This window comes from Saccostrea cucullata, unplaced genomic scaffold (genome assembly GCF_032062105.1).
Source record: "Saccostrea cucullata isolate Sc308-1 unplaced genomic scaffold, CSIRO_AGI_Scuc_v1 ctg985, whole genome shotgun sequence".
Classification (NCBI taxonomy): Eukaryota; Metazoa; Mollusca; class Bivalvia; order Ostreida; family Ostreidae; genus Saccostrea; species Saccostrea cuccullata.
The window spans coordinates 48,089-62,665 of NW_026940651.1; the positions used below are offsets into that span (position 1 = coordinate 48,089).

The 14,577-nt window shown below is 31.7% G+C and overlaps 2 protein-coding genes across 4 annotated transcripts; both read left to right on the plus strand.

Moving 5' to 3' along the window:
* The first annotated feature begins 31 nt into the window (after positions 1-31).
* Positions 32-13,952, plus strand: LOC134255923 (uridine diphosphate glucose pyrophosphatase NUDT14-like). Of its 3 annotated transcripts, XM_062738525.1 has the most exons (6): positions 87-182; positions 8,909-8,952; positions 9,794-9,837; positions 10,913-10,977; positions 11,122-11,335; positions 13,434-13,952. In XM_062738525.1, the coding sequence occupies exons 3-6, from the start codon at positions 9,821-9,823 to the stop codon at positions 13,666-13,668; spliced, it is 531 nt and encodes a 176-aa protein (XP_062594509.1). In that variant the 5' UTR covers positions 87-182; positions 8,909-8,952; positions 9,794-9,820; the 3' UTR covers positions 13,669-13,952. The 3 variants fall into 3 exon arrangements, with proteins under 3 accessions (XP_062594508.1, XP_062594507.1, XP_062594509.1); XM_062738524.1 differs by lacking the exon at positions 9,794-9,837 and having other exon boundaries at positions 32-182; XM_062738523.1 differs by lacking the exon at positions 8,909-8,952 and having other exon boundaries at positions 32-182.
* On the plus strand, positions 864-4,819 carry LOC134255924 (uncharacterized). Its single transcript, XM_062738526.1, has 11 exons — positions 864-1,681; positions 1,861-1,953; positions 2,093-2,355; positions 2,500-2,629; positions 2,735-2,899; positions 3,028-3,204; positions 3,320-3,463; positions 3,600-3,734; positions 3,841-3,910; positions 4,148-4,489; positions 4,665-4,819. Exons 1-11 carry the CDS (start codon positions 1,550-1,552, stop codon positions 4,817-4,819), a joined length of 1,806 nt encoding a protein of 601 aa, XP_062594510.1. The 5' UTR covers positions 864-1,549.
* Positions 13,953-14,577: the final 625 nt, after the last annotated feature.

Here is a 14,577-nt window from a genome sequence, read left to right on the forward strand (position 1 = left end):
GAATATTGAACATCGAACCCGACCACAAATATACACTAGGAAACGAAACAACTTGATCACTTATAAAGTTTATGTTTTAGGTAGTGGGGAACTACAAAGCTATGGAAAGAATTACTGACGTCTACGTTGAAGAATGTACAAAATCTCGATATATAAAACCACTGCGTTTAAGATACAAACAGGTAAAGCTACTAAAAAAAATCCTTTTATTTGGTCCAGAATCATTATATATATATCATAAATTTTACTTTGGGGCTATTTTAATTTTTTTTTTTAATGAAGTTGATAAATTTTTTTACAAAAGCTTAACAAGTTTTAAAAGAAACATCACATCTATATAACTCATTCTTCAATACTGGTGAATTTTTAAAATGTATTTCTTTTTTCCTTTATTTTCCAATAAATAAAGTGTAAGCAGATAGATTGATATTGATATGATTTGATACTTGTGTAAGGATATAGTATAAATAGTTTCATGGATATAAGTTGAGGAATAAAAAAAATATTGATCATTGTTGTATTGCATTTAGGGGATTTCAGATGCAGAAAATGTGACATAATTTTCGAATAGGCATAAAGATGTTGTTTTATTTAAAAATAAAATCATTTGGCATGATATTTGTGTACATTATCTTAGCATATAAATGAAATAATATATTTATTTTGTCAAACATGCTAAAATGATCTTAATTATTTTTTCCTGAACTTAAAAAATTGTGGTTTATGTTCGTAACGCATGGTGTCCATATGCATTGAACTTTTTAACACCTCTCTACAAACATTAAATAATTTGTCAAGTTCAGTTTCTGTGTTTAATTAATGAGTATGTGTGATAAATTATTTTTAACAATATGCTTCGTGAACATGGTAACGGGATGTTTCGCCCCGATGCATGGTTCGCACCGCGATGTTTCGCGCCTATTCTGTTTCGCGCTGAGATGGTTCGCCCCGCGATGTTTCGCTCCCAGAACATATAATGTATGCTATCTTTATTTCGTATGTTTTGGGGAAAAAAATAAAAAATTATCATGTCTGTTCATATTGATATCAATTTCGAAATTTTGTAGAATATTAATTAATATTTTGATTGTATATGTTTATTTGAAGTACTTAGTCTAATTGTTTATTATTTTTACACTGATAATTATGTTCATAGTAGTTACTTTAGCATACCGCCATTTAATTAATTAATTCCGTAATTATTTGCCGGCTTGGGGAACCTATCAACTTAAATTTGCTGGCTTGGAGAAGCTATCAACTAAAATTTGGAGACTGGAGTACATAATGATGAGACAAGTGATAATTAGGAGATCAAGATAAGTATAAATATTGGTAACCTTTTCTGAATTAAGCATCAGTCTTTCAGACTACAGCAATGGCAGGTATGTCTGGAAATGGGCTAATGCTTATAAGTTTATAGCTGGTTTTTTTTTTAATTAAAAGATATATCAGTCTATTAATTTAGAATTTTATATAGCCATAAAATATAAAATATATATAAAAATATATAAAATACTTGTAGTAGAAACTTAAAATAATATTATTATTTATGCTGTTGTATGTTAACATTCCTTATTTGTTTCAGATGTTTGTGTGGTTTGCAGCAATCTTGTCCGCCCACGACAAGAAGCACTCATATGTGATGCGTGCAACAGATGGCAACATAGGACTTGCAATTCAGGTAAGTCATTTTTTTTTAAATTTAAAAATTTAAAAAATTTAAAAAATTTATTGGATTAAAAACATGTAATCAAATGTTCAAAAACCATTTTTAAAGTTTATATTTTATAGTTATACCCAAAAATAAACCAACATTATTTCAATGTCATGAAATTTGCATTATTTCTACTGGTTTTACAGGTGTCACCAGACAAGACTACAGAGACCTTGTTAGGAGCAGGGATGACTTCGAGTTCACATGCTCGAAGTGTAAAGAGGAGAGAGGCGACCATAGTTTGGTAAATTTTGATATGCATTGTAATTAAAGAAAGTTTTCCTTTTTCACAAAAGTTTTTTTTTAATTACACATCTTCACAAAAATTATTTTGCATTTTAACTTAATCTTAATGATCAGGTTTTTATTATGTTTCAGCCTATGGAAGTATCAGCATCGGTTCTTCAATCGACATCCATAGAGGGGCATCCTACACCACCTTCCAGTCCCAGTGTGGCACCCATTGGCACGCCTGCTTCCCCCCCTCGGCTGCTGATTCCCCATGTACCAGCCATGGACGTCTCCACATTGTCAGATGATCCCGAGCCAGTGTTCCGGCCCCTTGAAGCATTGGAGTCCTCCGACTTCGACATTTCTCATCGGCGGGATGTGGAGGACAGCGACGAAGAGCCACAGGAGAGGTATAAAAAACAAAATATAAAATGAAAAAGATTTAATCTTTAATTTTTTTACATTCGTATCAGAAAATATATTTTATACATTACTTTTGATGTCACAAATTTTAAGTGTTAATTGGTATATACACAATATTTTTTTTATTGTAGAACCTTACATGAGGACCTTGATGACACCGTTATAGATGAAGAAGAAGTCCGCTTTGAAGTTCTGGAGAAGGGGAGCAAGAGGGGTGGTGCCTTACTTGTTTCAACTGACGGCTTTACATATGGAGTGAAGGTAAGATATATATATATTATAATTCTTCAAAAGATTTATTGTAGAACTTAAATTATACCATGTACTTCAGCACTATTTTATAAATTTGATTATTTTATTTCACAGCGGAAGAACAAGGAGACGACCATGTGGACGTGTAGTGTGAGGTCAGCTAAGATGAGATGCCATGCCACAGTACTCCAGCGAGGCAACTCCTTTGTGCGAGGACCCAATGCACATCAACACCCAGGGGACCTTAAGCTGCCACTTCTCAAGAAAGTCTCAGCTGAGGTAAAAAAAATTAAAAAATATATTTGTAAGAAAATACAAATACTTGAAAGTTTTGGAAAATAAGTTTAATATTGATGTTTAAGATTTGAAATTATGTTGCAAGTTATCAAAATATTCTTGAATTTTAGGCAAAGGAAGTTGCTGTGGACCAGGTCTTTCGTCCAGCAAGGGAAATCGTCGAGGCCACCATTGCTGACACCATTGACAACAGGTTCCTTGCCCCAAAGATCTCCAACGTCAAGAGATACGTGAACAACTACAGGGCTGCATTCCGACCTAAAGACCCCACAGATTTGGACTTTGAGGTAAGATATTTTTTCTCTTTCTCAAGAATTCTGCAAATACATGTATTACTTGAAACATAATTAGATTTTATACTTTTAAAAAATAGAATGTTATAATGCATTGACTTTTTTTCAGATTAACATGGACTTCCTCCAGTGCCAGGAGTTCCTCATAGCTGATGTTCGAGTTGGCGAAGAGAGACATCTGGTATTTGCTACAGACCACCAGCTTGAGATCCTGCGCCAAGCCAAGAGATGGTTCATAGATGGCACATTTAAGGTATGATTATTAATTTATAAATAAAATAAAAATAAATTCATAAACTGTTTACTATAGAAAAATGCAAAGAAAGATAATTTATTTATTTAAATCTACATATATACAGAAATAAATAACATGTCTGTTCTTTTTCCAGATAGTTCCTTCCTTCCTCAAGCCAAACGGTCAACTGATGTCCATACACGCCTTTGTCCACAAAGACGGCAAGTCCATGCAGTTCCCTTTGCTGTTCGCTTTGATGTCCCGGCGACGAAAAGAAGACTACATTGAGGTAAATTTCATACATTTTTAGTTGAAATGAAAATGTAATTTTTCAGATATTAAACAACTTTTTTTTATATAAACATGATAATAATATATTTTGTTGTTGTTTTCAGGTTTTCAGGGCAGTGAAGGAAAGACTGGGAAATTCTTCGGTGGAAATGGTGACAGCTGACTTCGAAGCAGGTAAAGATTTTTTTTTGAAATGCATATCTATCTATATGAATATATTAGAGAAGAATTCAATTATAATAAGTATTTAATGCATATCTATCTATATGAATATATTAGAGAAGAATTCAATTATAATAAGTATTTAATTATATATAATAATAGCAATGTCACAGTATTATATATACTTTTTAAATTTTCTGTGCTTTCCAATGTTTTTTTGTTATTTTAATTTTGTCTATTTAATTTCAGGTGCATGGCAGGCCATCCGAGAGGTATTCCCAACCGTGACCTTGAAGGGCTGTGTTTTCCACTGGACGAAGGCAGTCTGGACCCATGTACAGCAGCTTGGCCTTGTCACGACATTCAGAGAACGAGAGGGGACCCACAACTTCATAAAGCAACTGCTGGCCTTGCCTTTCCTTCCATGGACCCACATCGCAGATGTCTTCCGTGTCATGGAAGAAAGAGCTCCAGCCGCCCTCCAGCCACTCACAACCTACATCAGGACCCAGTGGATTCAGAACCCTCTGTTTCCAATTCGCTCCTGGAGTGTCTACCAGTTCACCATCCGAACCAACAATGATGTGGAAGGTAAATTATTATTTTTATTTTATTTTATTGTTTTTCATTATGTAAAGCAGCAAATACACCTATGAAAAATGAAAGAAGAAATGAAAGAATAATAGGAGAGAATAATTCTTTTTAATAGATATCTTTCAATAGAATTTGAAGTGAAACCTCACTAATAGTATGTGTTCTTTTACAGGATGGCATCACCGGATGAACTCCAAGGCACGCGGCCTATCCCTCAGCTTCTACCAGTTGGTGCCCCTACTCAGCAGAGAAGCCGATGTTGTGAGGACCAGAGTGGCAGCCTACCTGAAGACCTGCGGTTCCATTTATGCAGCCCCATTCCAGTGATTGTGTGTAGTGAAGTGCAGTGACTGTGACATTCTAGGACATTTGTGCTATTACTATGTGATGTGATAATATTATAGTGCAGTGACTGTGACATTCTAGAACATTTGTGCTATTACTATGTGATGTGATAATATTATATTGCAGTGACATTTCTTTTCAGACATTTGTGACATTCTAGAACATTTGTGCTATTACTATGTGATGTGATAATATTATATTGCAGTGAAATTTCTCTTGAGACATTTGTGACATTCTAGAACATTTGTGCTATTACTGTGTGATGTGATTATATGCAACAAGTATATATAATACTGTGACATATTTATTCTATTGCTTTGTGTTGATGCTATTTTGTCTACTTGTTTAAATGTCTTGAAGAAATAAAAATAAAATCATGAAGTAAAACGAATTTCTATTGTTTTTGTCCTTTTTTCTTTTGCAAAATAAAAAAGAAAGAAAAGGTAAAAAATAATTTATGCATTATGCATAATCAGCACTTACACTAGTCAGCATTATGAAAATATGAAAGATACAATATATACATTGATTTGAAGTTAATATTTTCTGCATAATATCATGAATAACATATCGTAAAAAAAGTTGGTGATCTAAATTGTATAAATCAAATATCCCTTTTGCATGCACATAAATGCTGTAAATTTTTAATTCTTTCAAATTTTATTTCAGCATTTCAATGTTAAAATATTTTATTGATTTGTTCAAATGAAAACAATTATGTTTTTTAATGAAAATTGATTTCTGACTCCTGTGAACATTAAATTATTGGTAAAATAAATTAAATGTATACAGTTAGGGGGTTGTCATCTTTTTTGAAACATAATATTGATTATTAATTCTGATTGTAAAATTGTTAAATCAGATTCATGAATCAGGTAAAATCAGCTATAAAGTTTTATTGACTATTAAAGAAAATATAAATTGTTTGACAATCAAACTTCCCGATAGATTATTCTATAAACATGTTCACATTAACACAAATTATAAGTTTTCAAGTTCAGTCAGATAATTGCTGTACGACCTTATAATTGCTGTTATGAATTAATTCTCACCTTTTGATCTCTAGCTAATTACAAGTAAATAGCTGAACACACACACTGAGCGCCATATCAACATTTACGATACGTTACCTGTGGTACCGCATATTATAAAGTCATGAGTCTGAGCATACAACACTTATTTATATCTAAGATTTAATAAAAGGTCTTAAATTATTACAAAATAAATGAACTATAAAAAAAAAAGAGTGGAGATGTTTCGCACCGAAATCGGAGCGAATCATCCCGGCGCGAAACATCGCAGTGCGAAACAGAATCGGCGCGAAACATCCCGGATTCGTGAACATAACTCATTTCTTTTTGTAATTTTAAAATGATCTCTGTAAAATATTTGGTGTCTTGACCGTTACGAACATAATAGCTTTTAGTATGATTGCTAAAATAACAGCCAATGAATCATAAGTTTGGCTCAGAAAGTCCATAGCAGTGGTGTAATTATAAATTAAAAACGAAAGTAGAAAGGTTGTGCAGCTGTCTGCTAAAAAACATGGCGATGCTCATTGTGTCCATGTGGAAAAAAAGAAGTTACGAACATAATAGATTCGGTAAGTATTTTCATATTGTATCAATTTTAGTGAATGTTTAACACATAAATACAGTCATTGTATCTTTATACCATGTAGCTATTAATCAGAAACTGAAATATGTCTCTTATGACCATACAAATTGCATAAATATGTCCGAGTCGAGTACTTTCGGTTTAACATTTGACTTTTGTTACGAACAAAAGTGTTTTTGCATTATTTGTATAATCTATTAATGATAAAGTTATATTGTACTATATTTTATTCTATATTTGTTAGTTTTTTCCTGCTCTTATCAAAGGATGAATACTTATTGAATATTTGTTTTAATATTGCCATATCATTTACGTAATTACGTTCGTAACAGAGACACGAAAACTTGAAGTAGTGACATAATTTGTACTTTAATTGCCTTCTTTCTGATTTTATCAAGGATATATAATAAATATAATTAAACAGCATATGTGTTGATTACATCATGTTGTATTTTGTTTTATATATTTTTTTTTCTTTCAGATTTACAAGAAATGACTGAATTATGTTCGTAACAATGACACAAAGATCCAAGACTCAAAATAGAAGACCTAGGATATTTAGTTATTCATCTGACAATTTACTTGTCTGCATTATATCTCTTTTAAAGCTTGTCTATTATTAAGCCTTGAAATGAAATATTAAAAGTATTAAAGACAAGTGTTCGATTGTCTTGTTATTTTTTTTGTTCCTTTTTAAAGCCTGATTCGGAGTTAGGTGTCCATGTTACTTACATAATTTCTCCTTTTTTGAAACTAGAAATAAAAATTGTGACTTTTTAAAATAAATTCCATTTAATATAACATTAAACATGATTTCATCATACCTTATTGATTACATTATTTTCATATTTTAACAACTTGTTAAATTCTAGTAACATGTTACTTGTTTAGTGCTTATGTAAGTAACGGTGTCCATTGGTAGTCTTGGATATATTTTCTAATTGTAATGGAATAAAGCAGAAATAAGTCATGCAATAAAACATGCAAACTAGTGTTTATATACTTCAAAAAGGATTCACCAGAAAAGAATAGCTTATTGTCCTAAAAACAGTCACTGTGGACACCAAGTTACGTACATAAAATTTCAGACATGCTTGTACATTTGGACACCTATCTCCTCTTTAAGACTTCAGATTATCTTCCCTTCAATTTTTTTCAGAAGCAGGAAGGGTACTGACTTAATTGATATACATAAATTATGAAATTGATCATTTTAAAAAAATAACCCTTTGGTCACACATCTGAACTCAGTACTGAAGAATGAGTTATATGGAATCTGGACATGTACTGTAAATTACGCATGCAAAAGAAAACTGACCAGTATACAGGATTTGAATCCAGCATCATGTCCCCACCCAGTCACTATTGAGGTTGTCTATCAAATAGTATCTGACCACAAGCAGTCACCTGACAGCAACACAGAATAGACAAGGTCATAGTTTACTATAGCACCATCAAAGTTTGGGTCAGTAATGCGATGACAATGATTTGATGGTGCAATGATTATAGTGATGCGGCAGACATGATGGAGCAATGGCAAGATGATGCAGTGGTATGATAAAGATGAAGTGTCATGATGTTTGCTATCACATCATTTTCATAGCATTATAATAGCATCATTGCATCATCATCATTGCTTCACCAAAGTTTTAATGCCTGGTTGCTCCTGTTTACCATTTATGATGCAATAATAATTAACTTAATGTGGTCTGATCCAGATCCCATACATCTTATAAAAGATTTACAAGGTATTGAGCCCAACAAGTTCTGAAGAGTTTCAGATTTGATAATCTGTGTAACAGGAAAGAAGAAAATGTATGTCTGAACCAGGAATCGAACCCACAACTCCAGCATCACTAGTCAGGTGCTCTACCAACTGAGCTATATATCCAGGCCAATTATACCTCAGCCCAAACCATTACATTCCTTCCTCCTTAAATGGTCTTTGCCCTTGAAGACACAACCCAATTAAGTTCTTATTAGCCCCTGGCAGGACTTTCACTTGCAATTCCAGGGGTGGTCAATGGCACCAAATCTGTAACAGGAGGGGAGAAAATGTATGTCCGGACCATGAATTGAACCCAGGACCCCTGCATCACTATTCAGGTGCTCTACCAGTTGAGCTATTCAGGCCAATATCCACAGCCCAAACCATTACAAATGCATAATTTAAGATACCAAAAGAGATGAAGAATTTTTATGATAAAAAATTACTTTATTAATTGGACCTGAGAGTTCAAAGATGAAAGGAGAAAGAGCATCCTCAGATTAATTGTAGAAAACGAAAATCAGGACAATCTAACATGTGACCCAATTTCTATTGTCTATAAGCATCCTGGATTCATATATGGGGCATGCATTAATACACATATCTAAAGTTTTTTTTTTAATTTTTTACTTTACAAATGTGATAAACATTATTATTATCTATATATAATTCTTTATTTTCTTTAGAATAGAGAAGATAAAATTTGGGACCTTATAAAAGAACATGATGAGTAAGTTCCCTGAATACTGCATTAGGGGCAATATGAAAAGTCCTGAAAAATTAAGAATAGATGCATGTATTGGGACATTGTTTTTTTAAGTGATGCTTTTAATTAAATGCCTGCCAAATTTTAAATCTTGATATAGAAGTACAAAGTAATTTTGGGGACAATGCTTTGATAGATTGGAGAATAATATAAAGAGGATGTAAAGTCTCAAAATGGTTTAGTCATTTTTGGGTCCACCAATTAAACTCTCCATTTCGTGGGGAAAAGAAATTATGCTATGCATAATCCAATTTCCCAAATTTTAATTATTTCTCTTGTTAAGTTTTTCATTTATTTTCTTTTGCTTGTATTGGTACTGTTACCTGAACTATGATCATTAGTATATTTATTATTTTTCTGCATGTCTCAATTGGCACTTTTATCTTGTTGTACGTGTTTTTTCATGGATATAGGATAATCAACTGTGTATTTTTAAATGAAGAAAACTTTAATATTAGGTTTGTTTACACTACTTTTAAATTATCTTAAACACAATAAACATTTGTAGCATTAAGAGTTCCAATATTAACAACCTATTTCTATTTTTAAAAAAATACACAAAATAATTTAAAACTATTTTCTGATAAGTTGTTAGAAAGCTTGTACACTTCTCAAGAATTAAGACATTTACCCACACCCCACACCCCTCAGTTATACATGTATCTAGACTAGTAGGTCTCAGAAATGTTACAGTTGATAGGTTTGATGCAAAAAACAATAATGATAATATCATTCCTACTTCAAAATGAAACACACCACGTGCACAACACACTTACTGATTCTGGTACTTTATTGTTTTCTTCAGAATGGATCAGACAAAATTTGGGATGCAATGCAAGTTCATAATAGGTATGTCAACTCAGATATATATATTTCAAAACTATATAACCTGATCCTCAATTAAGTTTTTCAAATACATGTGTATTATTAAATAATAAATAAATTTCAACTTTGATCTTCTTTTTACCCCAAATAATCAAACATGTAAACTTTCTTGTGTTTCACTAATTAATTCTCTCATAATACCCAAAATGATAAATCTTATAATTTATGAACTTCCTTATATCTTTCAATTTTTTAACAATTGAATTATCTTTCTTTGGCTTGTTTTCATTCAATAGAAAGCAAGCTTTTCAAATGAATTATTTAAACTTTTCTAGAAGATTAGCCACAGGTACTGGAGATTATTTTAATTTTATTTATCTTGTTACCAAAAAAAAATATATAGACCCCAACTCACAAATTATAGAGTTACATTTGTATTATATAACTACAGTTTTTATGGGGGGGGGGGGGGGGGGGTTAGGATGGCAAATTCCACAAAATATTGCAAGCAATTTATGATATTGTGGCAGTGTATTATACCTAGAGGAAGGCATAATCAATTCTGTTTTGATTAAATCCAGTAAAGGATGTAGATGCTAGAAAATTTTCTGAATTTGGCATGATGAAAGGGAGATAACCTCAAATATGCATACTCAATTTTCAAGAAATACAGAAGGTTGATCAATCGTAACTACTAGGCCATTTCCGTGAACGATAAATAACTACTCGACCATTTCCGTGAATGATTTTCTCTTTCGGAAAATGGCCGAGTAGTTACGAATGAGGGTTGATGAGACTTTTAATAATAGTGCTCTTTTTTAGTTAGCAGAGTGGTTACTGTCAGATATTTTACTTGTTTCCTTACATAATGGAAATGTTTATGCAAATGATGATTTCAATTATTTATCTTAATGGTCTAATATAATTAATAAAGTACATACTTCTATCTACTAGTATTTCAAATTGTTTATTTACTGTAGCTTTCCTTTTGTTCCTTTTACATCACATGGTAGATCTCTTTAACTGTACATGTGTATGAGAGTCCAGTCTGATGAGCAAGCAGTGATTATAGCTATATATTAATATATTTTATTTTCAGCATTGCCATTCTCTTGTACAACAAGTCCAATGATTCCTTTGTCTTTGTTAAACAGTTTAGACCAGGTAAGAAAAAAACATCTTGAAGGATTTCATTTTCTTCATATAAATTCTAATTTCATATGCATACCACAAAGCTCAGCATCACTAAAACAGGGATGAAAACCATGAAATATTTTTATTTACAAACTTTATAATTTTTTTTTTCAGCTATTTACCTGAATAACTGTGAAACTGAACAGAAGAATGACAAAGTAACAATTGATTCAGATAAATATCCAGGCTCACTGGGGATTACCTATGAACTGTGTGCAGGTTTGATAGACAAGGATGTCAGTCCTGCAGAAATAGCCAAAATGGAGATCCTAGAAGAATGTGGATTTGATGTTCCTTTAGACTCAATAGAACATGTGACTTCCTACAGGTGAGTTGTTTGAAGGATATACAGTACAACTTGACTAATCTGGGTGCTGTGTATTCCAAAATCTTGTCTAATATGATGTTGTGAAGTTTTTCGTTCATTAACTTTCATAGATGTTTCGATAAATGGAAAGCTATGCTGGTTGATGATGTAAATGAGACCTAAATAATTGAATAGATGTGACTAAAATTGGCAATTTTTAAAAGCAAAGAGTAATTCTGTGTTTATCATTAATGAATTAGATAATATCTGAAATATGCAAAATGGATGATTATATTCAAACCCCCTCCCCTTCTGTCTCTCTTTGCTTCATAAATTACCTTGCCAATAAAGAAATTATTTTTAAAGTGGTTAACGTTTGTAATATGCATTGTGTGAAGCTCCACATACTTAAGTCTCTACATACAATTAGATAGAATCACAAGACAGATAACAATACAAGTATTCAGTTTCTAACTACTGGTGAATTCAGTTCATAAATTATGTGCTGTGCTATGCTGTGTTAAGATCTTGCAGTTTCTTGTGTCAGCGTCTGAATGAAAATGCCTGTGTAACAAAGAAAAATGTGGAACTACAATTCATTAACATAAATTGGGATTAAAAATGCATGTTCTAAGGGTACATTACAATAATAAAGAAGTTGATATTGCTGTGCATTATCATGATACGTCTAGATTTTATATCCATGTCTATTTGTGAAGAACAATACGGAAGTATAGAATATCAGGCATTAACATTAAAAATAATTCTATGAGGATCTGCAAGGAAAATGATGAATCGCATATGTTTTAAAATATTGTCCAGACTCAACTATTATTAGATAATCATTTGACAGATCAAACTATGCGATCCTAGGTTCTAAGGATGTATATGAATGGTGGGAAAAGGTTGACATAGATAAATTAAACGTCAGGTTTAGGACGTTTTTAATAGATCTGCAGGATCTAGATTTCAGATGATAAAATGATAATTTCTTACTGCATATTCATATGCAGGCAATAATATTTTGTTGAGCATGAAATTATGCTACGTAAATAATTAAAAGTATACAGAGGTTAAGTACCCTAACAGTTTGGTATGAACGCATACAGACATTTGTCTGAAATTGAAGCATTATTATTAATAATTTAGTTGAATATAAATGAAGTTTGTGATTGCCTGTGCTGTATTTTGCATTTTCACAAATGCTGTCATTTCTTAGCACTTATTTATTCCTTTATGTGAATTAAGCATTTCCTTAATTCTCAGGATTATATTTAAAGATTTTACAATACATTGTGAAAATTGATATTTAGTGAGTTCGGATGCAGTTGACATTTCACATTCTTAAAAATTTCATTTAATCATATTCAGTCCAAATAAACTTCTTTATACAGCAATATTATTCCAGAAGAAGAAAATATCCAAAAACAGACTGCTAAAGACAGAATGTATTTAAAAGCTATAAAACTGTCTTAGAGTGCATGTTTCTGTAGATATCAAATGAATAATTCAAGAAATAAAATATGTAGCTTCCCACCATTCCTCAAACATTTCTTCATATTACACATGTGCGTAGATTTCCAGGTACATGTATTTAACTTTGTATTTAGGAACAAATATTTCTTTTTATTTATTTTGCAACATGTAGGAAATATGAAGTGCTTATACCTTTTCCCCTCTAGTAGTTGTTGTTTCCTTTACGTACTGAAATACAGTTTAATATATCTTGACAGAAATACTCTTCATTAGATCTTTCTTAATTATGAGCTTAGTCTAATTTGTCCTACATAACAAAGTAGTTGAATTAAACAAAAATGTTACTAATTACCTAAAAATATGAATTTATTATTTCACTTTATTAAACAGCATTAATTTTTAGTATAATGATCTAGGCTTAAAATCTGTTGCATGAAGACCCAGTAAAGACCCTGACCCATGTGAAAATTGACAATTTCCCCCCAAAATTATGTTAAAAATTTTGAAATGACAAGTAAATTGAATTTCTGATTTAATTTCAGTAAGATTTAATTCTTGCATATAGTTTATTTAAATAGCTAGTATCTTATTTTCATATTGGATGAATCATTGCAAAATAAAATCTTTCAAAATCCTTCTTCAGGAGTGGTGTGGGAACCACAGGATCTAAGCAGTATTTCTTTTATGCTGAAGTAACAGAGGAAATGCGGACTGGAAAGGGCGGTGGTGTAGAAGAGGAAGGGGAGATGATTGACGTTATTGAAATTCCTAAATCAGAGGTCATGACCTTTGTTATGGATGAAAGTATTAACAAACCAGTTGGAATGGTGTTTGCTGTGTTTTGGTATTTTCAAAATAAATCAAATGCATGTAAATAAATTATTTATTTAGTGTTTTAATAGCATCACGTTCAGTATATAGTAGTGTTCGAATAGATTTGTAAACATCACGTGACTTGAAGATATTAGTAGGAAGGCCATGCGACAGGACGGCACTAAGCTATATGAAATATGAATTTCGAATGTGTATGTCTATGATAATAGAATTGTCATGTTGTAGATTATTTAATTACAGATGTATGTAAATATTTTATAACGATCGGTACATGTACCTGCAAAACTTACAATATGACAGAATAAAGCAAAATTGAGCAAGTTTCCTATATGTTTTATTTTTATCACTTCAGCACTTTAATTATTTGGACGAAGAGAGTGAGAGAGAATTAAACTATTGTCATAGTTTTAAAAAGAATAAAAGCAATATAATTAAATCGTTAAACCTAAAAAAATAAGGTCTGAAGCTTTGTTCGGGATGCCTTTGTATTCGAATTAGTAATAACACTCGCCTAAAGACCCCATCTTATCTAAAATTATTGGAAAAACTCTTTATTCAGAGATCCCATCAAATGCAATGGAAAAAAATATCTAGAAACTACATCAAATCCTAAGTTACATCTAGAAATCCCCCTCGTCTCAAAAGTTGTAAGTCAAACTTTGTATAGACACCACATCGAAACCTACGGAGAAAAAGCCCCGAAGTTGATCAAGAGAACCTATCTGATCTAAAGTTTTTTGCGCAATTTTTTATCCAGACACCCTATCTACATCCAAAGTTATATCACAAAAGTGTATAAATAGAGACACTTTTGTATTCAAAACTGTATTATAAAAGTGTATCTAAAAACCCATTTGTATCCAAAGTTACATTTAAAAGTGTTTCTAAAACCCTCTTATATCCAAAATTATATTTCAAATGTGTATCTAAAAACCCTCTTGTATCCAAAGTTG

Bases quoted from the DNA above. Each gene is read 5' to 3' on its own strand.
- LOC134255923 (XM_062738524.1), top strand. From the start codon at position 102: ATGGAAAGAATTACTGACGTCTACGTTGAAGAATGTACAAAATCTCGA. The intron at 183-8,908 runs GTAAAGCTACTA...TATTTTCTTTAG, and splicing joins TGCGTTTAAGATACAAACAG to AATAGAGAAGATAAAATTTG. The intron at 8,953-10,912 runs GTAAGTTCCCTG...TTTTATTTTCAG, and splicing joins CTTATAAAAGAACATGATGA to CATTGCCATTCTCTTGTACA.
- LOC134255924 (XM_062738526.1), top strand. From the start codon at position 1,550: ATGCTGTTGTATGTTAACATTCCTTATTTGTTTCAGATGTTTGTGTGG. The intron at 1,954-2,092 runs GTTTGGTAAATT...ATTATGTTTCAG, and splicing joins AGAGGAGAGAGGCGACCATA to CCTATGGAAGTATCAGCATC. The intron at 3,735-3,840 runs GTAAATTTCATA...TGTTGTTTTCAG, and splicing joins GAAAAGAAGACTACATTGAG to GTTTTCAGGGCAGTGAAGGA.